This window comes from Malus sylvestris, chromosome 8, assembly GCF_916048215.2.
Source record: "Malus sylvestris chromosome 8, drMalSylv7.2, whole genome shotgun sequence".
Classification (NCBI taxonomy): Eukaryota; Viridiplantae; Streptophyta; class Magnoliopsida; order Rosales; family Rosaceae; genus Malus; species Malus sylvestris.
Window position 1 is genome coordinate 5,427,155 of NC_062267.1, and position 22,166 is coordinate 5,449,320.

At 39.9% G+C, this 22,166-nt stretch overlaps 2 protein-coding genes across 3 annotated transcripts; one reads left to right on the forward strand and one right to left on the reverse strand.

Moving 5' to 3' along the window:
* Positions 1-309: 309 nt before the first annotated feature.
* LOC126631882 (trihelix transcription factor DF1-like) lies at positions 310-2,642 on the reverse strand. 2 transcript variants are annotated; one of them, XM_050302079.1, is made up of 2 exons: positions 1,926-2,642; positions 310-1,806 (listed from the first exon to the last, which is right to left on the reverse strand). In XM_050302079.1, the coding sequence occupies exons 1-2, from the start codon at positions 2,309-2,311 to the stop codon at positions 516-518; spliced, it is 1,677 nt and encodes a 558-aa protein (XP_050158036.1). In that variant the 5' UTR covers positions 2,312-2,642; the 3' UTR covers positions 310-515. The 2 variants fall into 2 exon arrangements, with proteins under 2 accessions (XP_050158036.1, XP_050158035.1); XM_050302078.1 differs by having other exon boundaries at positions 310-1,809; positions 1,926-2,631.
* LOC126631900 (uncharacterized) lies at positions 1,522-22,137 on the forward strand. The gene is made up of 2 exons (XM_050302098.1): positions 1,522-1,526; positions 21,708-22,137. The coding sequence occupies exon 2, from the start codon at positions 21,722-21,724 to the stop codon at positions 22,121-22,123; it is 402 nt and encodes a 133-aa protein (XP_050158055.1). The 5' UTR covers positions 1,522-1,526; positions 21,708-21,721; the 3' UTR covers positions 22,124-22,137.
* The last annotated feature ends 29 nt before the right edge of the window (positions 22,138-22,166 follow it).

Here is a 22,166-nt window from a genome sequence, read left to right on the forward strand (position 1 = left end):
CATCCAATATTTCCCATGTATGGCAAATATCATTTGTGTTTGGTGGTACAAAGGGCAAATTTTCCTAGGCTTTCTTGGTTTAGTTTCTAAACTATACGTCCTTTTTCCGGGAGATAGCTTACAGGATAGGTCTTTTGGGTTTTGCCGTAAATGGAACGCTCTTTTTAGTATTTACTGATTTTGTAAACAGAGAGATCGTTGTGGTTACTTGTCATTTTCATTGCACAATGACCTAATTAAAGCTAAAATGAGTAAATATATACATGAACACGAATTATTAGTTCGATGCATAAGCAGACATAACCAACATTTTCCAATATTAATCAATATGTTATATCCAAAAAGGAAAATTTAATTCAACTTCAAACTCTGTCAGCAACAAACACTACTAAAAAAATGCTTGAAACTCAAGCAAATAGCCAAAAACACATCAAAATTCCAAGGCTAACAAAAGAACTACAGCCTATGATTAAGTGGCGTACCTTCCTAGTTCAGTCCGATGGCTATGCTCTACCTTATTCATCAGAATCATCACCATCCGTGTCTTCTCTTTCATCCATGTTTTCGTCATCCTCATCGTTTTCCTTCTCCTTCCTAGATTCTCCTTGCATATGTTCTACTTTACCATCACCAATGCCATTGAAATCCAACCTACTCAAACCCATTTCGGAGCTTTCAAAATTCCCATTTGGCAGATTATGTGTAACTCCCGTCTCTCTTCCTGCAATAAAGGCTTCTAAAAGCTCCGAATAACCTTGCCTTTGAATGCTAACATCCATGCTAACCGAAGATGAAGATGACGGGGCGGTCGGTGTTTTTGAGTACAGCTGACCCAATTGACTAAAATAAGAACAAGTTTTCGACTGAAGAGGACGCTTTTTCGCAGCGTCTTTGGTTTTCCTAAAGTACTTGTTGATGTTCTCCCACTTTTGCTTGCACCTTCTGGCACTTTTCTGATAGCCCATTGAAGCCATTAAAGCACTCACCTCTTCCCAAACATGCCCTTTTGACCCCTGTTCCGCAAATTTCGACTCTACACTACTGCGCACTAGAATCAAAGCCTCGACTTCATTTTGAGGCCATCTGCTATTTGTGTGTTCAGCTTTGGAGGGTGTCAATTCCTCTGCGGTTTCAGGCTCGCTTAAATTATCGGGCTGCAACAACAATGGGGTTTTCCTAGGAGGAAGGTTGACTCTTTGGCCAGTGATTTTCTCAATGTATGAAACAATGAGAGCTTCTCTGCTTGAAGCTATCGCCTGCTCATGGAGTTTGGCAATGGCTTCTCTCTTATGGTTCTCCTCCGCTTGACATCTCCATGCTTCTTCTCTCTCCCTTCTCTCTTTTTCCATTTTTTCAATCACTTCCAAATACTTCTTATGAAGATTCTCTTGGTGATCCACAACCTGCTTCACCAAGTTCTCAAAAAACCTAGTCATTGAACTTAATTGCTCCTTCATTTTCCTCTTCCTCTTCCTCTTCTGAATCTTCGTCACCGACACCTCTTCTCCAATGGAGTCTTCCGATCTGTTATCCACCCTAAATGTATCAGCTGGAGCAGCATTGAGGCCATTAGAATCACCAAAAACCACAGGAAATCCCACATTTTTCGGGCAGTTTTCGCCGGTGAGAGCAGAGCCAGAGCCAGTTTGATTCTGGTTACCCTCCCCCATCTTTGCAAGGTTATAGATTGCTTCAAGCTCACCATAAAGCCTGTGTTTTTCCTCCAAGTCTCTGCATCTCTCCCCTTCTTCCTGCCTCTGCCTGTTGTTTGTTGTGTCGGGGACTACCGTGTCAAGAGGCTTCCAACTGCTGCATTAACACAAACACGTGGGGGGTAAAAACAAGGTCAGCATGAAAAACAGAGAGAACACAGAACAAGTACAACAAAAAAGCACGTAAATTTCTGCAATATCAACAAAATTTACCACATGGGTTCTCTTATAATCCCATAATATTCTTGGGTTTGCCAATTTTTGAATCCTAAGTTATGTGGTCCAGTGTTTTCACTGAGACCAAGCTTGAAACTTAGAGGGCTCGGCTGCCATGGCAGCCTGCTTTCTTCCTGCTGTTCTTCCTGCTGCTGCTGCAGCAATGCTTGGAACTGGAGATGATTCTGTCGTTGAAACAGGTCGTGGGTAATCGGAATCGGTTGAGCTATTTGACTGAGATGACTAAACGGCTGCTGCTGATGAAACTGTTGAAGGAAATGGTTCTGGTTTTGCTTCTGAGGATTGAAGATTGGTAAAACTGATGAACTAGAATCCATGAATTGTTGGTTACCAATCTCTGCTGTTTCAAAATTCGACTGCATATCTTTTTTTCTCCAAATCGAAAACAGAAAATAAAAATGTTTTTGTCGCTGTAAATTTGAAATATTTGCAGCAGGGGAAAGTAGGGTTCTTCTTCTTCTTCTTCTTCTTATTGGAAAAACAAATCTTAACAGAAAGATCTTTTGAAAGGTTCAGAGAGTGAGAGTAGGGAAGGATAAGATTGTGGAGCTCCGAGAGTTCGTCTAGTCATATTATCGTTCTTTGTTTCTTTTTTCGAAATATTTGTTTTGGAATTTGACAATGTTCTTTTGGGTTGTTTGAACAAAATAGCTATTTTGATTTGCTTTATATAAATTTATATAAATTAATATAAATAGGAAAGAAACTAACAACATTGTCGATGTTTTTGTTAACAATGTGATGAAAGAATTCTCCGGTTTAGTTTCTTCGGCACGCGTTTGGCATGCACAGAATGTTTGTTCTGACAATAGTAAAGTTACGCTCATCGCTAACGATCACTTTAAATCAAGTCATTATGCATCACCTGACTTTTTAAACACTGTTTGACACATGTTCGTCATGCGTTGAATGCTATTTGTTACTCAATTAGACATTTGAACACATCTTTATCGTCAAATTTAAATCAAGTTAGGCATATGTTGTAGCACGTTTCCTGACTTTTAAATACTTAGAAGGCTATATGTGACTCAATTAACCCCATTAGATTCTTTGTCGCCAATTTTGAATCCAGTCCGTATGTGTTATGGCACTATCTGTGAGTAGAGCAATTATCTTCAACCAACTGCATTTCGAATTTTTTTTTATAATTCAATAAAAATATAAATCATGAAATGTTCTCCGGAGGAAATTTGCTTCTTGAAGAGAGATCATTCTTGGATTTCTTCCTCCTAATCCACCAAGGACGGAGATCCGGACCGTTAAAATTTGATCAAACAGCTAAAGTTATTATTTTTAAAGTGGGTCCCTATTTGTAGCCGTTAGATCAAATTTCAATGCTCGGATTCTTGGACTTGGTTCGTTAGGATTAGGAGATGATCCATTTCTTTTGTTCCTCGATACTCCTGATGGATGACATAGTCACGTAGCAACACGTGCGATGGTAGTAAAGAGCTGAAAGGGAAGAGTAATGTTATTCATATCATGTTTTTATATCATATTTCTATATCATCTTAGGTGACATTTGATGTGGACAGCCATATCATTTGAAAAATTTGCAAAACCCAAGGAAATGAAGAAGAAAGACTCATCGTATACCATAATCATCATTTAATTAACTAGTTTTTCTTAATTATTAGTTTATTAAATAATGAACTAAATTTAAAAATCTAATTAATTCAAATGATGTGGCTGTCCACATCAAATGCCACTTAAGGTGGTATGAAAATATGGTACAAAAACATGATATAAATAGCATTACTCGAAAGGGAACGGACGGTAGGCAATCTGATGGGGGCCCACAGTGACACGTGTTGGAGAGTGACGTCCATTTGGAAGCATACGATGTATGTGGCACGTGAACAGGAGAGTACACCGGCCATGCTGTCGACTTGTCTCTAAAGATTAAGTCTAATGACCGGTCGTGATTTCATATCCCATCCAACGGCCAGTATCCAAAGTTTGCAAGTGTCAGTTTGACAATTGTAGGATCGCTGGTAGACGTGTCAAAAAGTGATTGTCGAAACCTTGGCGACAATAGTCGGCTCTCGTTTAGTCATGACAAGGTTATACTGTTATCGTATTATTTTCATGCTACTTGAATTATATATGACGTATAAATATAATTAACAAAAAAAATTTCAATGTTTCGGAAATATGGGCCGCTACAATAAGTGGCATAATACAATTAGTTTGAAATTTAAAAAAAAAATTCATCCAATTGTATTATAACATTTAGTGAATTTGGTTATTTTCTTGACACACTAAAAAATTTCTCATGATTTACACGTGATGTCATGAAGAAAGTATACATGGATGAAGAAAATCTTTTACCTCATTTTAAAGGTGGTTTCTTTTTGTAGAACTGATTTTATTCATTAGTGATTTGCTATCGAAACAACTCACTTTTAATTGATTAATTCTCATGTGGAGCTTCATTTTTTACTACATACTCTACAAGTGGTTTCGGTTTGCCCATAATCGCTCTCAAACGAGTCCTACTGTACAAAACTCATTCAACAATGAAGTTGTTAATGACATTCGAAAATCAAAATGTGAAATTGAAATAATTTTCCAATAACTCTAGGGTACAATCCCTAATGAGGAAAGATTTTAATAAATTAAACTTTGTAATTTTTAAAATTTCACCAAAATAAAAAATAAAAATGATAAAGACACTTTATTTTTCTCATGTTATTTGATTTATTTAATTTAATGACTAAAGATAAAACATACTGATAAGAGGCTAAAAATCGTGTGTAAAAATCTCCTCCTTAGAAGCACCTTGGATGACAAGTAGCAGATATACACCCACTTTGCATCGCTGTTCTGTTCATCATTTTTTCTATCTTTATCTTTATTTTCAAGTTAATGTAAGTTGCAACTCAGGGTTTAGAGATTTGTATCCTTCCATCTGAAATCGTGTGTTTAAATCTTGGACGCCACTAAGCAAGAACAACCGAAGCTTTAACTGCAAATGGCGTTCGCAACCAAATTTAACTGATAAAAGGGGAGATGGGGAAGGTGTGAAACCCCAAGCTAGGTCATACCCCAAGCTTGTGTCTTAAACATACATACATAAATTGTCATCCCTTTTGTCTTAAACACTTGTCTTCAACCACTTAGTACTACTGTCTAATAGTATTCTTCTTTACTTGTAAGTGGGAGGTATTATCGCCAAATATGAGTTTGAACCATATTATTGCTAGTCCATTAGGAGGCTAGGCCTACTCCTTTTCTCTTAGTGTATATAATATCATATGTTAAAAAAAAAAAAACACTTGTCTTCAAAGCCGGCTTTAATTTGCTGTCGTGGGTCAAAACGGAAGAACTTTTTATTCTTTGAAACTTTCTCCATCATAGCAGGTTGCTCCACGTGTAGGCCCGACCCTAGCCTAGGGCAGCCAGGGCGACCACACAGGGCCTCAAAAAATTGGGGGCACAAAAAAATTTAATTTCTATTATCATAATGCTATGTCCAGTAAGTGTATAAAAATATAAAATTGGATATTTGTCATAAGTTGTCATTTGCATTAGTGTTTCGCTGTTTTCTTGCAATGGAAATGAACACGGGTTCGAGACTCAAAACTGCCTAATTTTTTATGCATTTATTTCATCTTTGGTTTAAATAAGTAGCTATATTTCTATATGTGCCTTTGACGAAAGTGGTTTTTACAAATTCATTTCAATTAATTACCACCCTTCGGCAAATAATAATAATAATAGTAGCCACCCAAGTTCAGATCAAAATGAGGGCCTTTTTCTTTTGGGAATTTTAACGAAAAACTCCTGATATTATTCACTAAAAAGTCAATTCTGGTACTATTCATTTTTCCCTTTATTTTGTTCTTATCGTTAAAACTCAAAGTTTTTAAGTCATTTTCATTAATTTTCTTTTTTTCTTTAACAATGATGTTCTGTTTCAATATAATGTTAGGGTTTAGGGTTACTTTTCTTTCTTATCCAAGAAAAATGAGTTATATTTTTAATAACATATATGTGGTATTTGGTTTTTCAATAATTTTTTTGGTTCATTCATTGTTTATAACATTATATATAAAAATTAGAGAGCGAAAAATATGACAATTCTTATGAGGCCCCAAGGGACAGTAAATTAGAAAATTATCCCGATAATTATAAGTTTTATACAAAAACACATGTCATACTTTAATTGATTTTTGCTTGTGAAATATTTGTGTACCCTTATCTAATTACAAACCAAAGTGTAATGTTATGACCTAGATGTGAAATCTATTTTTTCGTCACTTATAAGTGAGAGGTCTTAGGTTTGAGTTTTTTAAATGACAAGTTAGATACCAAATTATGGCCAACCCATCTTGTTGCTTAGCATAATCCCTCACATCCTGCGATCGTTTTATCAAAGAAAAGTTACATCGGCATGAACAAATATGAACACTAAAACAATTGAGTTTCTTTCTTTTTTTTCTTCTTTTTTTTCCGATGTGGAGTTATACTAGAGCACTTTTTTTGGTATTGCCCCAGGCCTCAAAAATCTCAAGACCGGCCCTACCCACGTGTGAAGCCTAACGGTCACACGTGCTTCATGTCAACCCGTTTGTGTTGTCCACGTATTAGGCTTAAAAATCTACCACACATACTGAGGAGGTGTGTGAGAATGTGATACAAAGTCTCACATGGGTGAGGGACTAAGCTATGCAAGGACTTATGAGAGGTTGCACTCTTCATATTGTCAATTGAATTTACGTTGAAACCTCAACTTTCTTCAGTCATAGCCTTATACTAATTAATCGAATAACTACCTACTTTCTGGTTTATGGATAAAAAAAACTTACAGGGGATGGTGAACCAGTTGTTCTGGTCTGATTAATAGATTGGAAAGTTTAGTCGGACATGAAGGAAAATGTGAACTAGATATAGCTCCTGAATTTCAAAACTTTGCTGGTGATGTTATAGCCAGAACAGCCTATGGAAGCAACTACGAAGAGAAGAAAGTATTTGAGCTCCAAAAAAGCGAATTGTTTTAGTACTTTTCAGGCAAAAGGTATACTGCGACGCACTTATTAAAACCAACAATACTTTATTATGTACTTTTTATTTGCACATTACTACTTGGCTAGTGGCATTCGGTTTTCGCTTTATTAAAGCATGTTTTGAGTTTAAATTTCATGAACATTTCTTAGTCCTAGTTAGTTTTCTCTCTCGGTACAAATTCATACCCACTAAAAAGAACAGGATGAGGTACAACTTGGACAACGAAATCAAAGCAATATTAAGGGGTATGATCAGCAAAAAAGAGCAAGCAACCATGGAAATGGTGAAGTGGGTGCAAATTATTTGATGAGTTTACTATTACAATGTAAAGAACAAGAGCAAAATAGCATGATAATTGAGGATTGATAACAGTAAGATTGAGCTATGGTTGCAGAAATGGAAACCAAGATAGAGAGCTCGAAGAGAGAGAAAGTAGAGAGGGAAAACTGTATTTTCATTATATCAACAATTATTACAAGATTTGTCTATATAAATACAACCACAGATAGCTAACTCAAGAATCGCCAATACACTTGTGACACATGGCTATTCTATATATTGACACATGGCAACAATCTAATAATATTATCCTCTACACTCTAACATTCCCCCCTCAAGCTCATCCAAGTTGGCAAGAAAAAGCAAAAGAAGATGTCTTACGTCTGTGTGGAAAGAACACACCTGATTTAGTTGCCCTAAATTACATCAAAATTGTAAATCGCTTCCTGCTTAATGTTACATGTACCACAATTACTTGCTATAACAAAACAAAAAAAAAATCATCATCTTTAATGTTACACACGTGGTTAACAATGTGATAAGTGAATATGAACAGCAATTTAAACCCAATTCATTAACCGGATTTTTTGTTGTGTGCAAGTGTCGATGATATTAAAGGAAGTTCTAAGGTAATACCCGCTCTATACAGGCACACCCAAAACACAACCAATGTAGGAGGCATTTCCAAATCCCAGCTGGGGTTTGAATTTGTGGTGCTGACTATGTTTCTTCACTATTGTCCAATATATTGGGGTGAAAACATTGATGAATTCAATCCAGAGAAATTTGCTGAAGGAGTTTTACCTAAATAATCCCAGAATTTCGAAGTCACCTAAGCTAACTTTTCCAGATTAGCATGTGCATGGATCCGTGTCTGGCCATATGCGATTTAATATCACTCGATGTTCGTTGTCAACATTTTTGTGCAGTTGTCACATCCTTTTAGTTATAGTAAAACTAGTTGCTAAATTGAGCTTGACATTATGCTATACGCATGTAGTCTCTATTACAAACTTGGTTACCCGATCACTTTTTTCGCAGGTTTGATGATACTGAATGCAAATGTCTTGCTTCGTTACCCCATCACCTTTTTCGCAGGTTTGATGATACTGAATGAAGTTTTTAGGTTGAGCGACCGTTTTCGCTACCTAGGATCTATCTTGCAAAAGAACGGAGAATTAGATGGAGATCTCAACCATAGAATACAAGCTGGATGGATGAAGTGGAAGAGTGCATCCGGCGTGTTGTGTGATCGTCGTATGCCACTGAAGCTTAAAGGAAAATTTTATAGGATGGCAATAAGGCCGGCGATGCTGTATGGCACAGAATGTTGGGCGGTGAAGCACCAACACGTACCCAAAATGGGTGTAGCGGAGATGAGGATGCTTCGTTGGATGTGTGGGCACACGAGAAAGGATAAGATTAGGAATGAGGATATCCGAGGTAAAGTAGGAGTAGCCGAAATTGAAGGAAAACTGAGAGAAAATCGGTTACGGTGGTTTGGACATGTGTAAAGAAGGCCTACTGACGCTCCGATTAGAAGATGCGACTACGGGACAGAGGTTCAGGGCCGAAGGGGTAGAGGAAGACCTAGGAAAACTTTGGAAGAGACTCTAAGAAAAGACTTAGAGTACTTGGATCTAACGAAGGACATGACACAGGATCGAGCATAATGGCGTTCTAAGATTCATATAGCCGACCCGACTCAGTGACTTGGATTTTTCAAGTCTCAAATCGAGAAGTTTTCCCCACTCGGGAAATTAAGGGAACACTACCTCAACCTACATGCTCCACTCACAAAGCTTCAACAAAAGAAAAATTCAAAGAACTTAGTGAAGAAGGCTTTGGTGTATTTAACACAATACGTTGAAATGAAACAAAACTTATTTATTGATATCTCTAAGAAGTTACAAATATGTACATCTACACGAGTCAAAATAAACAAACAAGAAGGAGCCTTCACAAATGTTGCTTAGGAGAAGTCTCAGCAGTCGGCAGAGCCCCAGAAAGAGAAGGCACCGGAGGGGGATCATTCGGAGCCTCAGTACTGGACAGCACCCTAGAAGGAGGAGGCATCGGAGGTTGATCATTTGGAGCTTCATTACGCGGTCCAGCCTCAGAAGACGAAGGCAATAAATGCCTTTGGAACAAACCCACAAACCTCTGATGATCATGTAAAATCTGACCATCAGATTCCTTCATCTGGTCAAGCTTCATCTTCATGTTTGTAGCATAGTCATGAGCGAGCCGGTGCAACTGTTTATTCTCATGCTTGAGCCCTCTAATCTCCTATTTGAGACTCATCACTTCAGCCGCCAATGATTCAACTTGGCGGGTTCGAGCAAATAGGCGTTGGGCCGTATTAGACACAGAACCTGCACACTGAACACTGAGAGCCAGAGAATCCTTAACAGCCAACTCATCAGACCGTTTGGAAAGTAGTCTGTTATCTTTGGGAGTGAGAAGGTTCCTGGCCACTACCGTAGCGGTCATATCATTCTTCATCACGGAATCCCCAACGGTAAGAGACCAGTAGGGGATAAGAATGATGGGCGCCATATGTTGTCTGGAGAAGGCGTGGCTGCCTCTTCAACAAGGTTCAAGTCAAAACGACGGTCGGAGGGGCCAGACATTTTCAAAGGTGTTAAAGAAAAAAGAGGTCGGACAAATCAAGATCTTGGAAATGCAAGAATGGAACTTCTACTGGTGGAGATTCAAGTGTGCTTTGGAACTTAATACCAGCCTCTATAAAAATCCGCACTCGATTGAGCTTCAGAAATCGAAGAGGCGCCTACTCAGAAATCGAAAAGGCGTTTGCTTTCTCAAAAGCTGGGCTGCTCAGAGACCACGAGGGCCGATCTCAGGAATCGAAGAGGCATTTGCTTTCTCAAAAGCTGGGCTGCTCAAAGACCACGAAGGTCGATTGCAGAAATCGAAGAGGCGCTTGCTTTCTCAAAAGCTGGGCTGCTCAGAGACCACGAGGGCCGATCTCAGAAATCGAAAAGGCACCTACTTTTTCAGCCTTGTCAGCACCTGTCACATGCACACTCAACTTTGAGGAAATTACGGGCATTCTGTCGAAGATTTCTAGTGAAGTAGAAAGCACGTGAATGTTACTGTTCAATCATTCACTTTCCACACGCAACATCAGCTCACGGGTACCACAGATAACTTTCCCAAAAATATCTGACAAAGTTTAGACACGTGAAGCTTGCAGCTCCCATTACATCGCTATGACCAAGAAGGGTAAAAGAATAGCAAAGAAACAGCACTAACAAAGTTTAGACACATAAATTTTGAAGGTCTAGCTACCATATTATTACCCACAAAGGTAAAGGAATAGGATCATTGCTGGATAATTGGAAAGTCCCTGTGGGTCAACCTCGGTGCTCCGTGGCAAGATAGACTAGCAAACAGGCCTAACCTTTACTCACATTCGAGAAAACACTCCCAACAAGATTGCTTGCTTCAAGATCGAAGAGGCACCGTCCTCCGAATCTCGAGAGCCAGACTCCCAACATGATTACTTTCTCAAAAAGCGACGAGACACCGCTCTCCGAATCTCGAGAGCCAGACTCCTAGCAAGATTGCTTTCTCAAAAATCGAAGAGGCACCGTTCTCCGAATCTCGAGAGACAGATCCCCGACAGGATTGCTTGTTCGAAAACCGAAGAGGCACCGCTTTCTCAACTTCGAGAGCCCCTTAGATAAAGCTTGTCTGTATTCCTCACACCGCTTTCTCAACTTCGAGAGCCAGATCTCATTGGATAAAGCTTGTCTGTAATCTTCACACGTAACATCAGCTTTCCAGATACCACAGACCACTTTTTCAAAATGCTCTGACAGAGTTAAAACACGTGAAGCTGGCAGCTCCCACTACCGTGCTATGACCAAGCAGGGTAAAAGAATAGTATTACTCCTTGTTAGGGAGACTCCTATATATGTCGACCTCCATCCTCAACGGACAGGCAGACCTGCAAAAATGCTCAACCCTTCCTCATATCTGAGAGGGCACTCCCAACGAAGCCTCTCGAAATACTCAGCTTTCTTTCCCCCCTAGAATACCTTTGCAAACAAGCTACACTAGAGCAAGAATATTTCATATCATCAGGGTTAAAAGCAAGAGTATCACATATCATGCTTTTTCCCTGTCTTTTCCTTTGGCCTTGTTCTTACCTGCAAGACAAGGAGAAAGAGAGCAATCAGTCAGCACTTGGAATCAAGCTTCCAGTCCGGAACTGGCTGCCTGGAACCCCATTGCTCTCGAGTACTCATCTTCAACATCTTATGCTTCCCGAGAAGATACCACATCTGCCTGAGGAACAAATAGGGCAAGTGAGAAGGATACAAGGAAGCATGTGGAGACAAGCGCAATAGATCACGTGCCGATACATCCACTACTTTGTTAACAGCAAAAGTATCCCATATCAGCAGGGTCGAACATACTCTAGATTTGATGGACTTGTTTTGACCCTCAAATTCTTCAGTCGGCCTTATACTCTGGCGGAAACAAGAAAACCCTCCAGCCCAGTTCAAGAATAAGCCTGTGGAAAGTTACTTCTTCAAAAGCAAAAGTATCTCATATCACATTTTCTCATTTTCTTCTCTTTATCCTTCATGCTACCTGCAAGATAAGGAGAAGGATAACAATCAGCCGGAACTCGAAATCAAACTTCTGATCTGGGACTGATTGCTTGGAGCTCTGATTGCTTACCTTGTCTGTCACCTCTTTCAGCAGATCCCCTAGCTCGGCGACTTGGGGGACTCCTACTACATGGTTTGTATCGCGCTTGACCAAGCCTGAAACTACAAGTAAGCGTCAAGTGAAATTGATACATTACCTTGTGCATCTCCACCAGTTAAAGATACCACCCTTGGAGGGAGGAAGAGTACTTCCAAAGAAGATGCCACATCTACCTATGAGACAGATAAGGCAAGTGAAGATGATACCACACTTCGGTACTTAAAAGTTTCATGATTACGAGATCATTCTTCCACAATATTTCCTAATGTTATTTGTACTAAATCATTCACTTGTACTCACTAAAGGAGAGCTTGAACCTATATACTGTGTAAACCCTTCACAATTAATGAGAACTCCTTTACTCCGTGGAAGTAGCCAATCTGGGTGAACCACGTACATCTTGTGTTTGCTTCCTGTCTCTATCCATTTACATACTTATCCACACTAATGACCGGAGCAATCTAGCGAAGATCACAAACTTAATATTTAAGATGATATTCTTTGGGGTAAACGCGAAGCTTAACCTTTGGAGAGAAGTGTTGGAATCTAAAGGTCCTCGCCTAAGCCGATCAAAGACAGAATATATGGAGTGCAAGTTCAGTGCAAACGGAGGTCAAAATGAGTTAAGGGTGAGGATCAGAGATCAGGAAATACCAAAGAGCGACCATTTTCGCTACCTATGATCTATCTTGCAAAAGAACGGAGAATTTGATGGAGATCTCACCCATAGAATACAAACTGGATAGATGAAGTGGAAGAGTGCATCCGGCGTGTTGTGTGACCGTCGTAGGCCACTGAAGCTCAAGGGAAAATTTTATAGGCCGGCAATGCTATATGGCATAGAATGTTGGGCGGTGAAGCATCAACACGTAGGTGTAGTGGAGATGAGGATGCTTCGTTGGATGTGTGGGCACACGAGAAAGGATAAGATTAGGAATGAGGATATCCGAGGTAAAGTAGGAGTAGCCGAAATTGAAGGAAATAGGAGGGAAAATCGGTTACGGTGGTTTGGACATGTGCAAAGAAGGCCTACTGACGCTCCGGTTCGAAGATGTGACCACGGGACAGAGGTTCAGGGCCGAAGGGGTAGAGGAAGACCTAGGAAAACTTTGGAAGAGACCCTAAGAAAAGACTTAAAGTACTTGGATCTAACGGAGGACATGACACAAAACCGAGCTCAATGGCGTTCTAGGATTCATATAGCCGACCCCACTTAGTGGAAAAAGGCTTTGTTGTTGTTGTATTCACCTGTGCTACTTATGTATAGGCACACCTTCCAGAAAACCAATATAGGAGGGCTTTCCATCCCAGCTGCTGTGGTAGATTTGTGTTTCCTACTCTGATTCTTCACACTGATCCAAAATATCGGGGTGGAGATGTTGAGGAGTTCAAGCCAGAGAGATTTGCTGAAGGAGTTGCGCATGGTTTTTCTGTGATAAAAGCAAAGATGGCTCCGATTATGATTCTTCAACATTTTACTGTTGAGCTCTCTCCCTCATACATTCATGGTCCTGTTATGTATATTACTGTGCAGCCACACCATGGAACCCCAGTCATACAGCATAGGATTTAAGATGCTGAAATTGGTGCCCAATAAGTAGATTTGAATAAAGGTTGGATATTCATGTAAATTTGAGTGCATAAAAGATTGTAAAATATTTAATATCGAGTGCATAAGGTGGAGTTTAAAAATCGCTACCATTTCTTATAATAAAACTAGTTTCAAATTAAGTCCAAAACTATTTTATTTATCGGGTATTGGTCTCATTTTAATTTTCTGCACTTCTTTCATTATTTTTGTCTATTGAATTTCTTTTGATTTATTAAAATTTAAGGCTCTTTAGAGGTGTGCACGAAAATAAATCAGAATATGAAAGTCACTTCTCTTTTAGCGAAGGAGAATCAGAGAAAGGGTATCGAATTTGATCAAGTAAATAATGTGGATAATGTATTGGATATGAATTTACAGCAAATCCAGGAAAATAAACCTCAACTGAAATTATTACGTAGTAAAGGAACAAACATGAAGTGGGATTTTTCCCAGAATTAGCGACGAAAAAAACCCTTACAAATGGACTAATAACAAATTAACAAGTATCAGAAACCCCGAAAAGAATATAAATAAAAACAATGCTCAAATGTCCTGCAAAGTAAACCAACTCTCATCCATTTCAAGGAATTTGTTCAACCACTCCAAATTCAGAGACCCTTCGTCGCTTTTGTCGCCATTGGAGTTGGACATGAAGTTCTCACGATTGAAGGCATCTTCTCTTCCAATTGTCAAACCATTCACCTCCATTGCTTTTGATATTCTTACGCTCAGACGACTCTTGCTCTGTTTCCGAAACTGCTCTGTTTTGCTTCATCTTTTTGCTCAAGTTAATGAGAGGTTCCAGTAATTCTTGATCTCGCTATCTGTTCAGATTATAGCAGTTCAGAATATCGTGAAAAACAATAGTCTTTCGTTTTTAAAAAGTCACGGCAGTACTGGTGAAGACTTTGACAATTAAATAAGTTTAACTACCTATTTTCTTCTGCCGTTCTAACTCAATAGCCTTTGATTGTCAAAGCCTTTAGTCCGCCATCTAGTTATTATCCAAAAGAACAGGAAAATAACTTGTTACTTGTAAGCATCATCAACCACAACGAAAATCCATCCATTTGCTTATGCAAGCAAAATCTGTTTTTGCAGATGCCATATATTCAACTGCAACTTGCAAGATCACTGCAACGTATCAAATAGTGGAAACATAGTTGAATATCAAAGTGCCTGATAACCTAGATTACAAAATAATAGGAATATTATTAAACAAACAAAAATGTCGAAACGGCTACAAAATCCCAAGAGGCTACATCGTGACTAACTTGTTCTCGACCGAATAACAAGCATGCTACTTATAATAAACTAACCCTAATCCTAAAAGGTAAGAAACCGAAACCCTAATGCTAATGGGCTAAGCCCAGAAAACCAAACATTCAAATAAACCAAAATACTAATATTTTCCAACAAAGATATCATATAGGAGATCTCCAAATTAGTCTAATTAATTTAGTTCATCAAATTTGAAAAGGAACTCTTTCCAAAGTTTATGCAGAAAAATATATTGGACGTAACTGTTGGTATTCTCAAAGTTTACTAACTTAATACCAAAAATATTTGGGTGATAAGTTTTCTAACTTTATCACACCCCTCACTATCACTCTCAATACAATTGGACAAAGAAACAAAATAAATGAAGAAGCAAACTTTTTGTGTTGGACAAACTGCACGTCAAACAAGCAAACACTTTGATATATCTAAAAATAGTTTACAAACTGATGGAATAAGAAAGCTTACAAGCTTAAATGGAAAAAGGATTCTGATGGAATGGGAATTCGGATGGGTTTTTCTAAAGCCTTACAAGAGGCTTAATTATACATGCAAAAGTTACAAACCACTCAAGTGCTTTTTAATAAAAAAATACACACACACATGCAATCAATGATGGTGTTTACCATCTTTACACCCTTTCACACATGCACCACCTTTTGATGCACACACATGCAGCTTTTCTAAAAATAGTTTCACCACTTTTCTGAAAAGTGTTCCAACAATTTCTGAAAAGTGTTCCACTACCTTCGGCTACTGTATTTGATTTGAACTTCCAACACGCCCCCTCAAATCAAAATACCTTCATGCCTAGCATTTCACGCAGCAACCGAAATGATTCAACTGGTCGTGGCTTTGTGAAGATGTCAGCTACTTGTTCCTTCGTGTGATAATAGACAAGTTCAATTGTCTTTTGCTTCACATGGTCCCTTAGAAAATAGAACCTGGTATCAATAGGCTTGCTCCTTCCATGTTGGACTGGATTCCTAGCAAGCTTGATAGCTGAGATGTTATCCACATGAATCACAGTTGATTCCACTTGTGGATGACACACCGACTTCAACAGATTTCTTAACCAAATTGCCTCACACACAGTTGAGGCTACAACAATGTATTCGGCTTCACACGATAACAAAGCAATAATTGATTGCTTCTTTGAAGTCCATGAGAAAGATGTTGATCCTAGAAAAAAACACATAGCCAGTTGTGTTTTTCCTTTCATCTTGGTCACCTCCCCAATCACTATCTGAATAACCAAATAATTTTGCATCTTCACCAAAATTATAAAACAGACCATAGTTTAGAGTACCTCTTATGTACCTCAAAATTCTCTTAGCGGCCAGCCAATGAGACTCCCTTGGTGTTTCCATGTACCGACTCACGAGTCCAACACCATAAACTATATCAGGTCTTGTGATTGTAAGGTACCTTAGGCTTCCAACCAAGCTTTTATACGCGGTTGAGTTTACAAACTCACATTTTCCTTCATTGGACAGCTTCAATCCAGTTGCAACTGGAGTGTTGACAATATTGCACTTGTCCATATTGAATTTCTCCAATATATCTCTCATGTACTTTTGTTGAGAGATGCAGATACCATCACTTTCTTGCTTCACCTTTATGCCAAGAAAGTATGACATTAATCCATTGCTAGTCATCTTAAATTCACTGAATATGGATTGCTTGAACTCACGGAACATTGCTTCATTGTTTCCTGTAAACAACAAGTCATCTACATAGAGACAAATAATTAAGAACTCCCATTTTGTACCATTCTTCATGTAATGAGAATGCTCGTATGGACATTTCTGAAATCCATTTTGGTGAAGGTAGTTATCAATCTTTGAGTTCCAAGCTCGTGGTGCTTGCTTGAGGCCATACAAAGCCTTCTTCAAATGATACACATTTTCTTCTTCTCCTTGTACTTAGAAGCCTTTTGATTGTTCCACATACACTTCTTCCTTAAATACTCCATTAAGGAAGGCTGACTTGACATCTAGTTGATAAATTTTCCATTTATGATGAGCGGCAAGAGAGATTAGCAATCTTACCGTGTCAAGTCTTGCAACTGGAGCATAGACTTCATCATAGTCCACTACATACTTCTGTTTGTAGCCCTTTGCTACAAGCCTTGATTTGTACCGATCCACACTCTCATCTGCAGTGCGTTTGATCTTATACACCCACTTGACACTAATAGCCTTCTGATTTGGTGAGAGCTTTGTCAACTCCCAAGTGTCATTCTTCTCGATGGCATGGATTTCTTCCTCCATGGCTATTCTCCAACGATCTTCTTCCACAGATTCATTGAATGAGAGAGGCTCATGGTCTGCATACAAGCAGAAAAGGTTGGTTTCTTATTCTTCTTCTTCTTGTTCATATATCTCAGTGAGACTTCTTAGCCTCACTGGAGTTGAGGAGCTGTTTTCTTCACTGGATGTAGGGCCACTCCTTGCATGTATGTGCAATGGAGTTGTTGTGATTGTTTGAGCAGGCTGTTGCCTGACAGGTGGTACAACTTCTGGTTCTTCAAAATCAGTGGAGATGATATTCTCTTTACTGACTTCTTTATTGTTCCACTTCCATGCATCTTCCTCACTGAAGATGACATCTCTACTAACCACTAGTTTGCCAGTTAGTGGGTTGTAGAGTTTGTATGCCTTGGACTCTTCACTATAGGCCACAAACACACATTTTTCACCTTGATCATCAAGCTTCATCCTCTTGGCTTCTGGAACTTGAGCATATGCAACACACCCAAAAATCTTAGGTGTGCAACATTTAGCTTGTATCCACTCTAAGCCTCTTGTGGTGTCATCCTCTTGACACTCTTTGTTGGACATCGATTCAACAAATAAATTGAACAAGCTACAGCTTATGGCCACAATTCTTTTGGAAAATTCTTCTCTTTAACCATAGACCTTGTCATGTCAATGATGGTTCGATTCTTTCTTTCGGCTATCCCATTTTGCTGTGGGGTATATGCAGCAGTCAGTTGATGCCTAATTCCTTGCTCCTTGCAATATGCTTGGAAAGCATTAGAAGTGTACTCTCCACCTCTATCTGATCTCACAGCCACAAGCTTATGGTTACTTTCAGCTTCTGTGAATGCCTTAAACTCCTTGAAGACTCTTAAGGCAGCCGACTTCTCTTTGAGAAAATAAACTCAAGTCTTCCTACTAAAATCATCAATGGAGGTAATAAAATACCTATTACCTTCATAGGACATAGGATCTAATGGACCGCATATATCCGTGTGCACTAACTGTAGTGGTGTTTTTGCTCTCCATGTATCACCAACAGGGAACGATAGTCGTGCTTGTTTTCCAAGCACACAACCTTCACATACTTGGTGTGTGGCTTCAATCTGGGATAGACCACGAACCATTTCTCCACTTGACAATAACTTTAGGCCATTGAAATGAAGATGGCCAAACCGAATATGCTATTTCCATGACTCATCTTCCATCACACCAATGTTGCAGCTTCCAATCTTTATGTTCAACTTCAACGGGAACATTCAATTCTTTGACATTTGAACACGTGCAATAAGCTTTCTCCTTGCATTCATGAGAGTGAGAAGCATATTCTCTATATGTATAACATACCCTTTCTGGAGCAGTTGACCAATGCTCAGAATGTTGCTCTTCATACCTGGTATGTTGTAGGTATCGGAGATGTATTCTTCTCTACCATCCTCTGGATGATTTTGATCTTTCCTTTGCCTTCAACTGGTAACTTTGAGGAGTCACCAAGACTCACAGATCCATAAGGCCCATCTTTGAGTTCGGCAAAAAAACTCTTTCTTTCCACACATGTGGTTGCTTGCACCAGAGTCCAAATACCAAACATCTTGTTGGCTACTGATATCATGGTGTGCTAGTAAGACTGTAAATTCCTCACCAGCATTTCCACTTGATTCTGCTATGTTGACATGCTCACCATTTTTATATGAACATTCATTGGCATAATGTCTGTTGATGCACAAAATCAGCGAAGACTTTGGTACAACAGAAAGTGTCAGGTTTTATGACCTTCGCTTGGTTGCTTCGGTCACTAGTGAGGATAAGTACGTAAATGAATAGAGACAGAGAAGCAAACACAGGATGTACGTGGTTCACCCAGATTGGCTACGTCCACGGAGTAGAGGAGTTCTTATTAGTAGTGAAGGGCTTACATAAGTACAAAGGATCAAGCTCTCAATTTAGTGAGTTCTTGTGAATGATTTAACACAAATGGCATTAGGCAATATTGTGGGGGAATGACCCCTATTTATAGGAAAACTTGTAGCTTTGTCACATTGACATGTGTCATGTTATGATTGGTTCTTGATGTCGACACGTGCTGCGCTCTGATTGGCTTCTAATCTTGACACGTGTCGAGTAGTGATTGGCCTCCTGGTCGGAGGGGAACTCTTCTGTGTCCTTGACAGTATAGCGTTGGCCGGTGCTCGGTAGTTTCGGGATTGGTCAAGTATGGTACAAACAGTGCTCCCCTAAGTTCCCGAGTGAGGGAAACTCCTCGGTTGGGGACTTGCAAGATCCAATCCCTTGAGTAATCACGAAACTTCTAAGTACCGAAGTGTGGTCTGATCTTCATCTGCCCTTCTCTGGAAGTACCTTTCCTCCATCCGGGAATGGTGTATTTAGCTGATGTTGACGCACAAGGTAATGTATCAATTTCACTTGAAGCTTAGTTGTAGTTTCGGGCTTAGTCAAGTGTGATACAAACCCTATAGTAGGAGTCCCCCAAGTCGTTGAGCTAGGAGATCTGCCGAAAGAGGTGACAGACAAGGTAAGCAGTCAAACTTCCAAGTAAGCAACCCAGGATCAGATGTTTGACTTCGGCTTCCGGTTGATTGTTCTCCTTCTCATTGTCTCTCATTCAACTGCCAGGATAAGGAGAAGCAAATGGATAAGAGATGATATGAGATACTTTTGCTTTTGAAGAAGTAACTTTCCACAGGCTTATTCTTGAACTGTGCTGGAGGGTTTTCTGGTGCCCTTCAGAGTATAAGGCCGACTCAAAAATTTGAGGGTCAAAACAAGTCCATCAAATCTAGAGTACGTTCGACCTTGATGATATGGGATACTTTTGCTGTTGATGGAATAATGAATGTGGTATGGAAAGGTGTCGTGCTGTAGTGATCTGTTTCAGCTCACCGTTGAACCTTCTGCTTCAATCTTTTGCATGGCAGAAGTGGTGTGCAACCTTTGCATTTAAATGGTCCTTCAGAACATTCCTTCATAGTGACTCATCCACGCTTGGCAGCTTCAGTGTAAAGAGCCAATATCTGATCAACTGTCATGAGGTATTTGCCGGTGGAATTCGTGACCTTGACAGCAGTTGAGGATGAGTACTCGAGAGCAATGCTAAGTAAGCAACCAGGCAAAGGCTCCAGGCAGTCAGTTCCAAATTGGAGGTTTGATTTCAGGTTCCGACTGACTGCTCTCTTTCTCCTTGTCCTGCAGATGTGGACAAGGACAAAGACAAAGACATGGAGAAAGCATGATATGGGATACTCTTGCTTTCGACCCTGATGATATGAGATACTCTTGTTCTTGGTGTGGCTTATTTGCTGAGGTATTATCGGGGGGAAATAAAGCTGAGTATTTCGAGAGGTTATGTTGAGGGTGCCTTTTCGAATGCGAGAAAGGGTTGAGCATTTTTGCAGGTTTGCCTGTCCGTTGAGGAGGGAGGTCAATGTATATAGGGATTTCCCAATAACAAGTAGTAATGCTATTCCTTTACCCTTCTTGGTCACAGCAATGTAGTGGGAGCTGCCAGCTTCACGTGTTTTAATTTTGTCAGAGCACTTTGAAAAAGTGGTATGTGGTATCTGGAAAGCTGATGTTACGTGTGAAGATTACAGACAAGCTTTATCTAAGGAAATCTGGCTCTCGAAGTTCTGAGAGTTGTGCCTCTTCGGTTTTCGAACAAGCAATCCCGTCGAGGATCTGACTCTCGAGATTCGGAAAGCGGTGCTACTCCGGTTTTTGAGAAAGTAATTATGTTGGGAGTCTTTTCTCGAATGTGAGTAAAGGTTGGACGTTCTTGCCAACCTGTCTTGCCGCAAAACACGGAGGTCGACACACATAGGGACTTTCCAGTTGTCAAGCAGTGGTGCTGTTCCTTTACCCTTATGGGTAATAGTAGGGTGGCTGGAACTTCGAAATTCTCGTGCCTAAACTTTGTCAGAGATCTTTGACAAAATTATATGTGGTACCCGAGGAGTTGATGGTGCATATGGAGAGCGGTGATTGAACAGTAAGATTCACGTGCTTTCTACTTCACCAGAAATCTTCGACAGATTGCCCGTAATTTCCGCAAAGCTGAGTGTGCATGTGACAGGTGCTGACGAGGCTGAAAAAGCAGGTGCTTCTTCGATTTCTGAGATCGGCCCTCGTGGTCTCTGAGCAGCCCAGCTTTTGAGAAAGCAAACGCCTCTTCGATTTCTGAAGCTCCGTCGAGTGCAGATTTTTATAGAGGCTGGCATTAAGTTCCACAGCACACTTGAATCTCTACCAGTAGAAGCTCATTTCTTGCACTTCTAAGATCTTGATTTGTCTAACCTCTTCCCTCTTCAACACATTTGAAAATGTCTGGACCCTCCGACCGTCGTTTTGACTTGAACCTTGGAGAAGAGACAGCCACGCCTTCTCCAGACAACATATGGCGCCCATCCTTCATATCCCCTACTGGTCCTCTTACCGTTGGGGATTCTGTGATGAAGAATGATATGACCGCTGCAGTGGTGGCCAGGAACCTTCTCACTCCCAAAGATAACAGACTACTTTCCAAACGGTCTGATGAGTTGGCTGTTAAGGACTCTCTGGCTCTTAGTGTTCAGTGTGCAGGTTCTGTGTCTAATATGGCCCAACGCCTATTTGCTAGAACCCGCCAAGTTGAATCATTGGCTGCTGAAGTGATGAGTCTCAAACAGGAGATTAGAGGGCTCAAGCATGAGAATAAGCAGTTGCACCGGCTCGCCCATGACTATGCTACAAACATGAAGAGGAAGCTTGACCAGATGAAGGAATCTGATGGTAAGGTTTTACTTGATCATCAGCGGTTTGTGGGTTTGTTCCAAAGACATTTATTGCCTTCGTCCTCTGGGGCTGTACCTGGTAATGAAGCTTCAAATGATGAACCTCCAATGCCTCCTCCTTCTGGGGTTTTGTCAAGTACTGAGGCTCCGGATAACCACCCTCCGGTGCTTTCTCTTTCTGGGGCTCTACCGACTGCTGAGACTTCCCCTAAGCAACCTTTGTGAAGGCTCCCTTTTGTTTGTTTATTTTGACTCATGTATATGTACA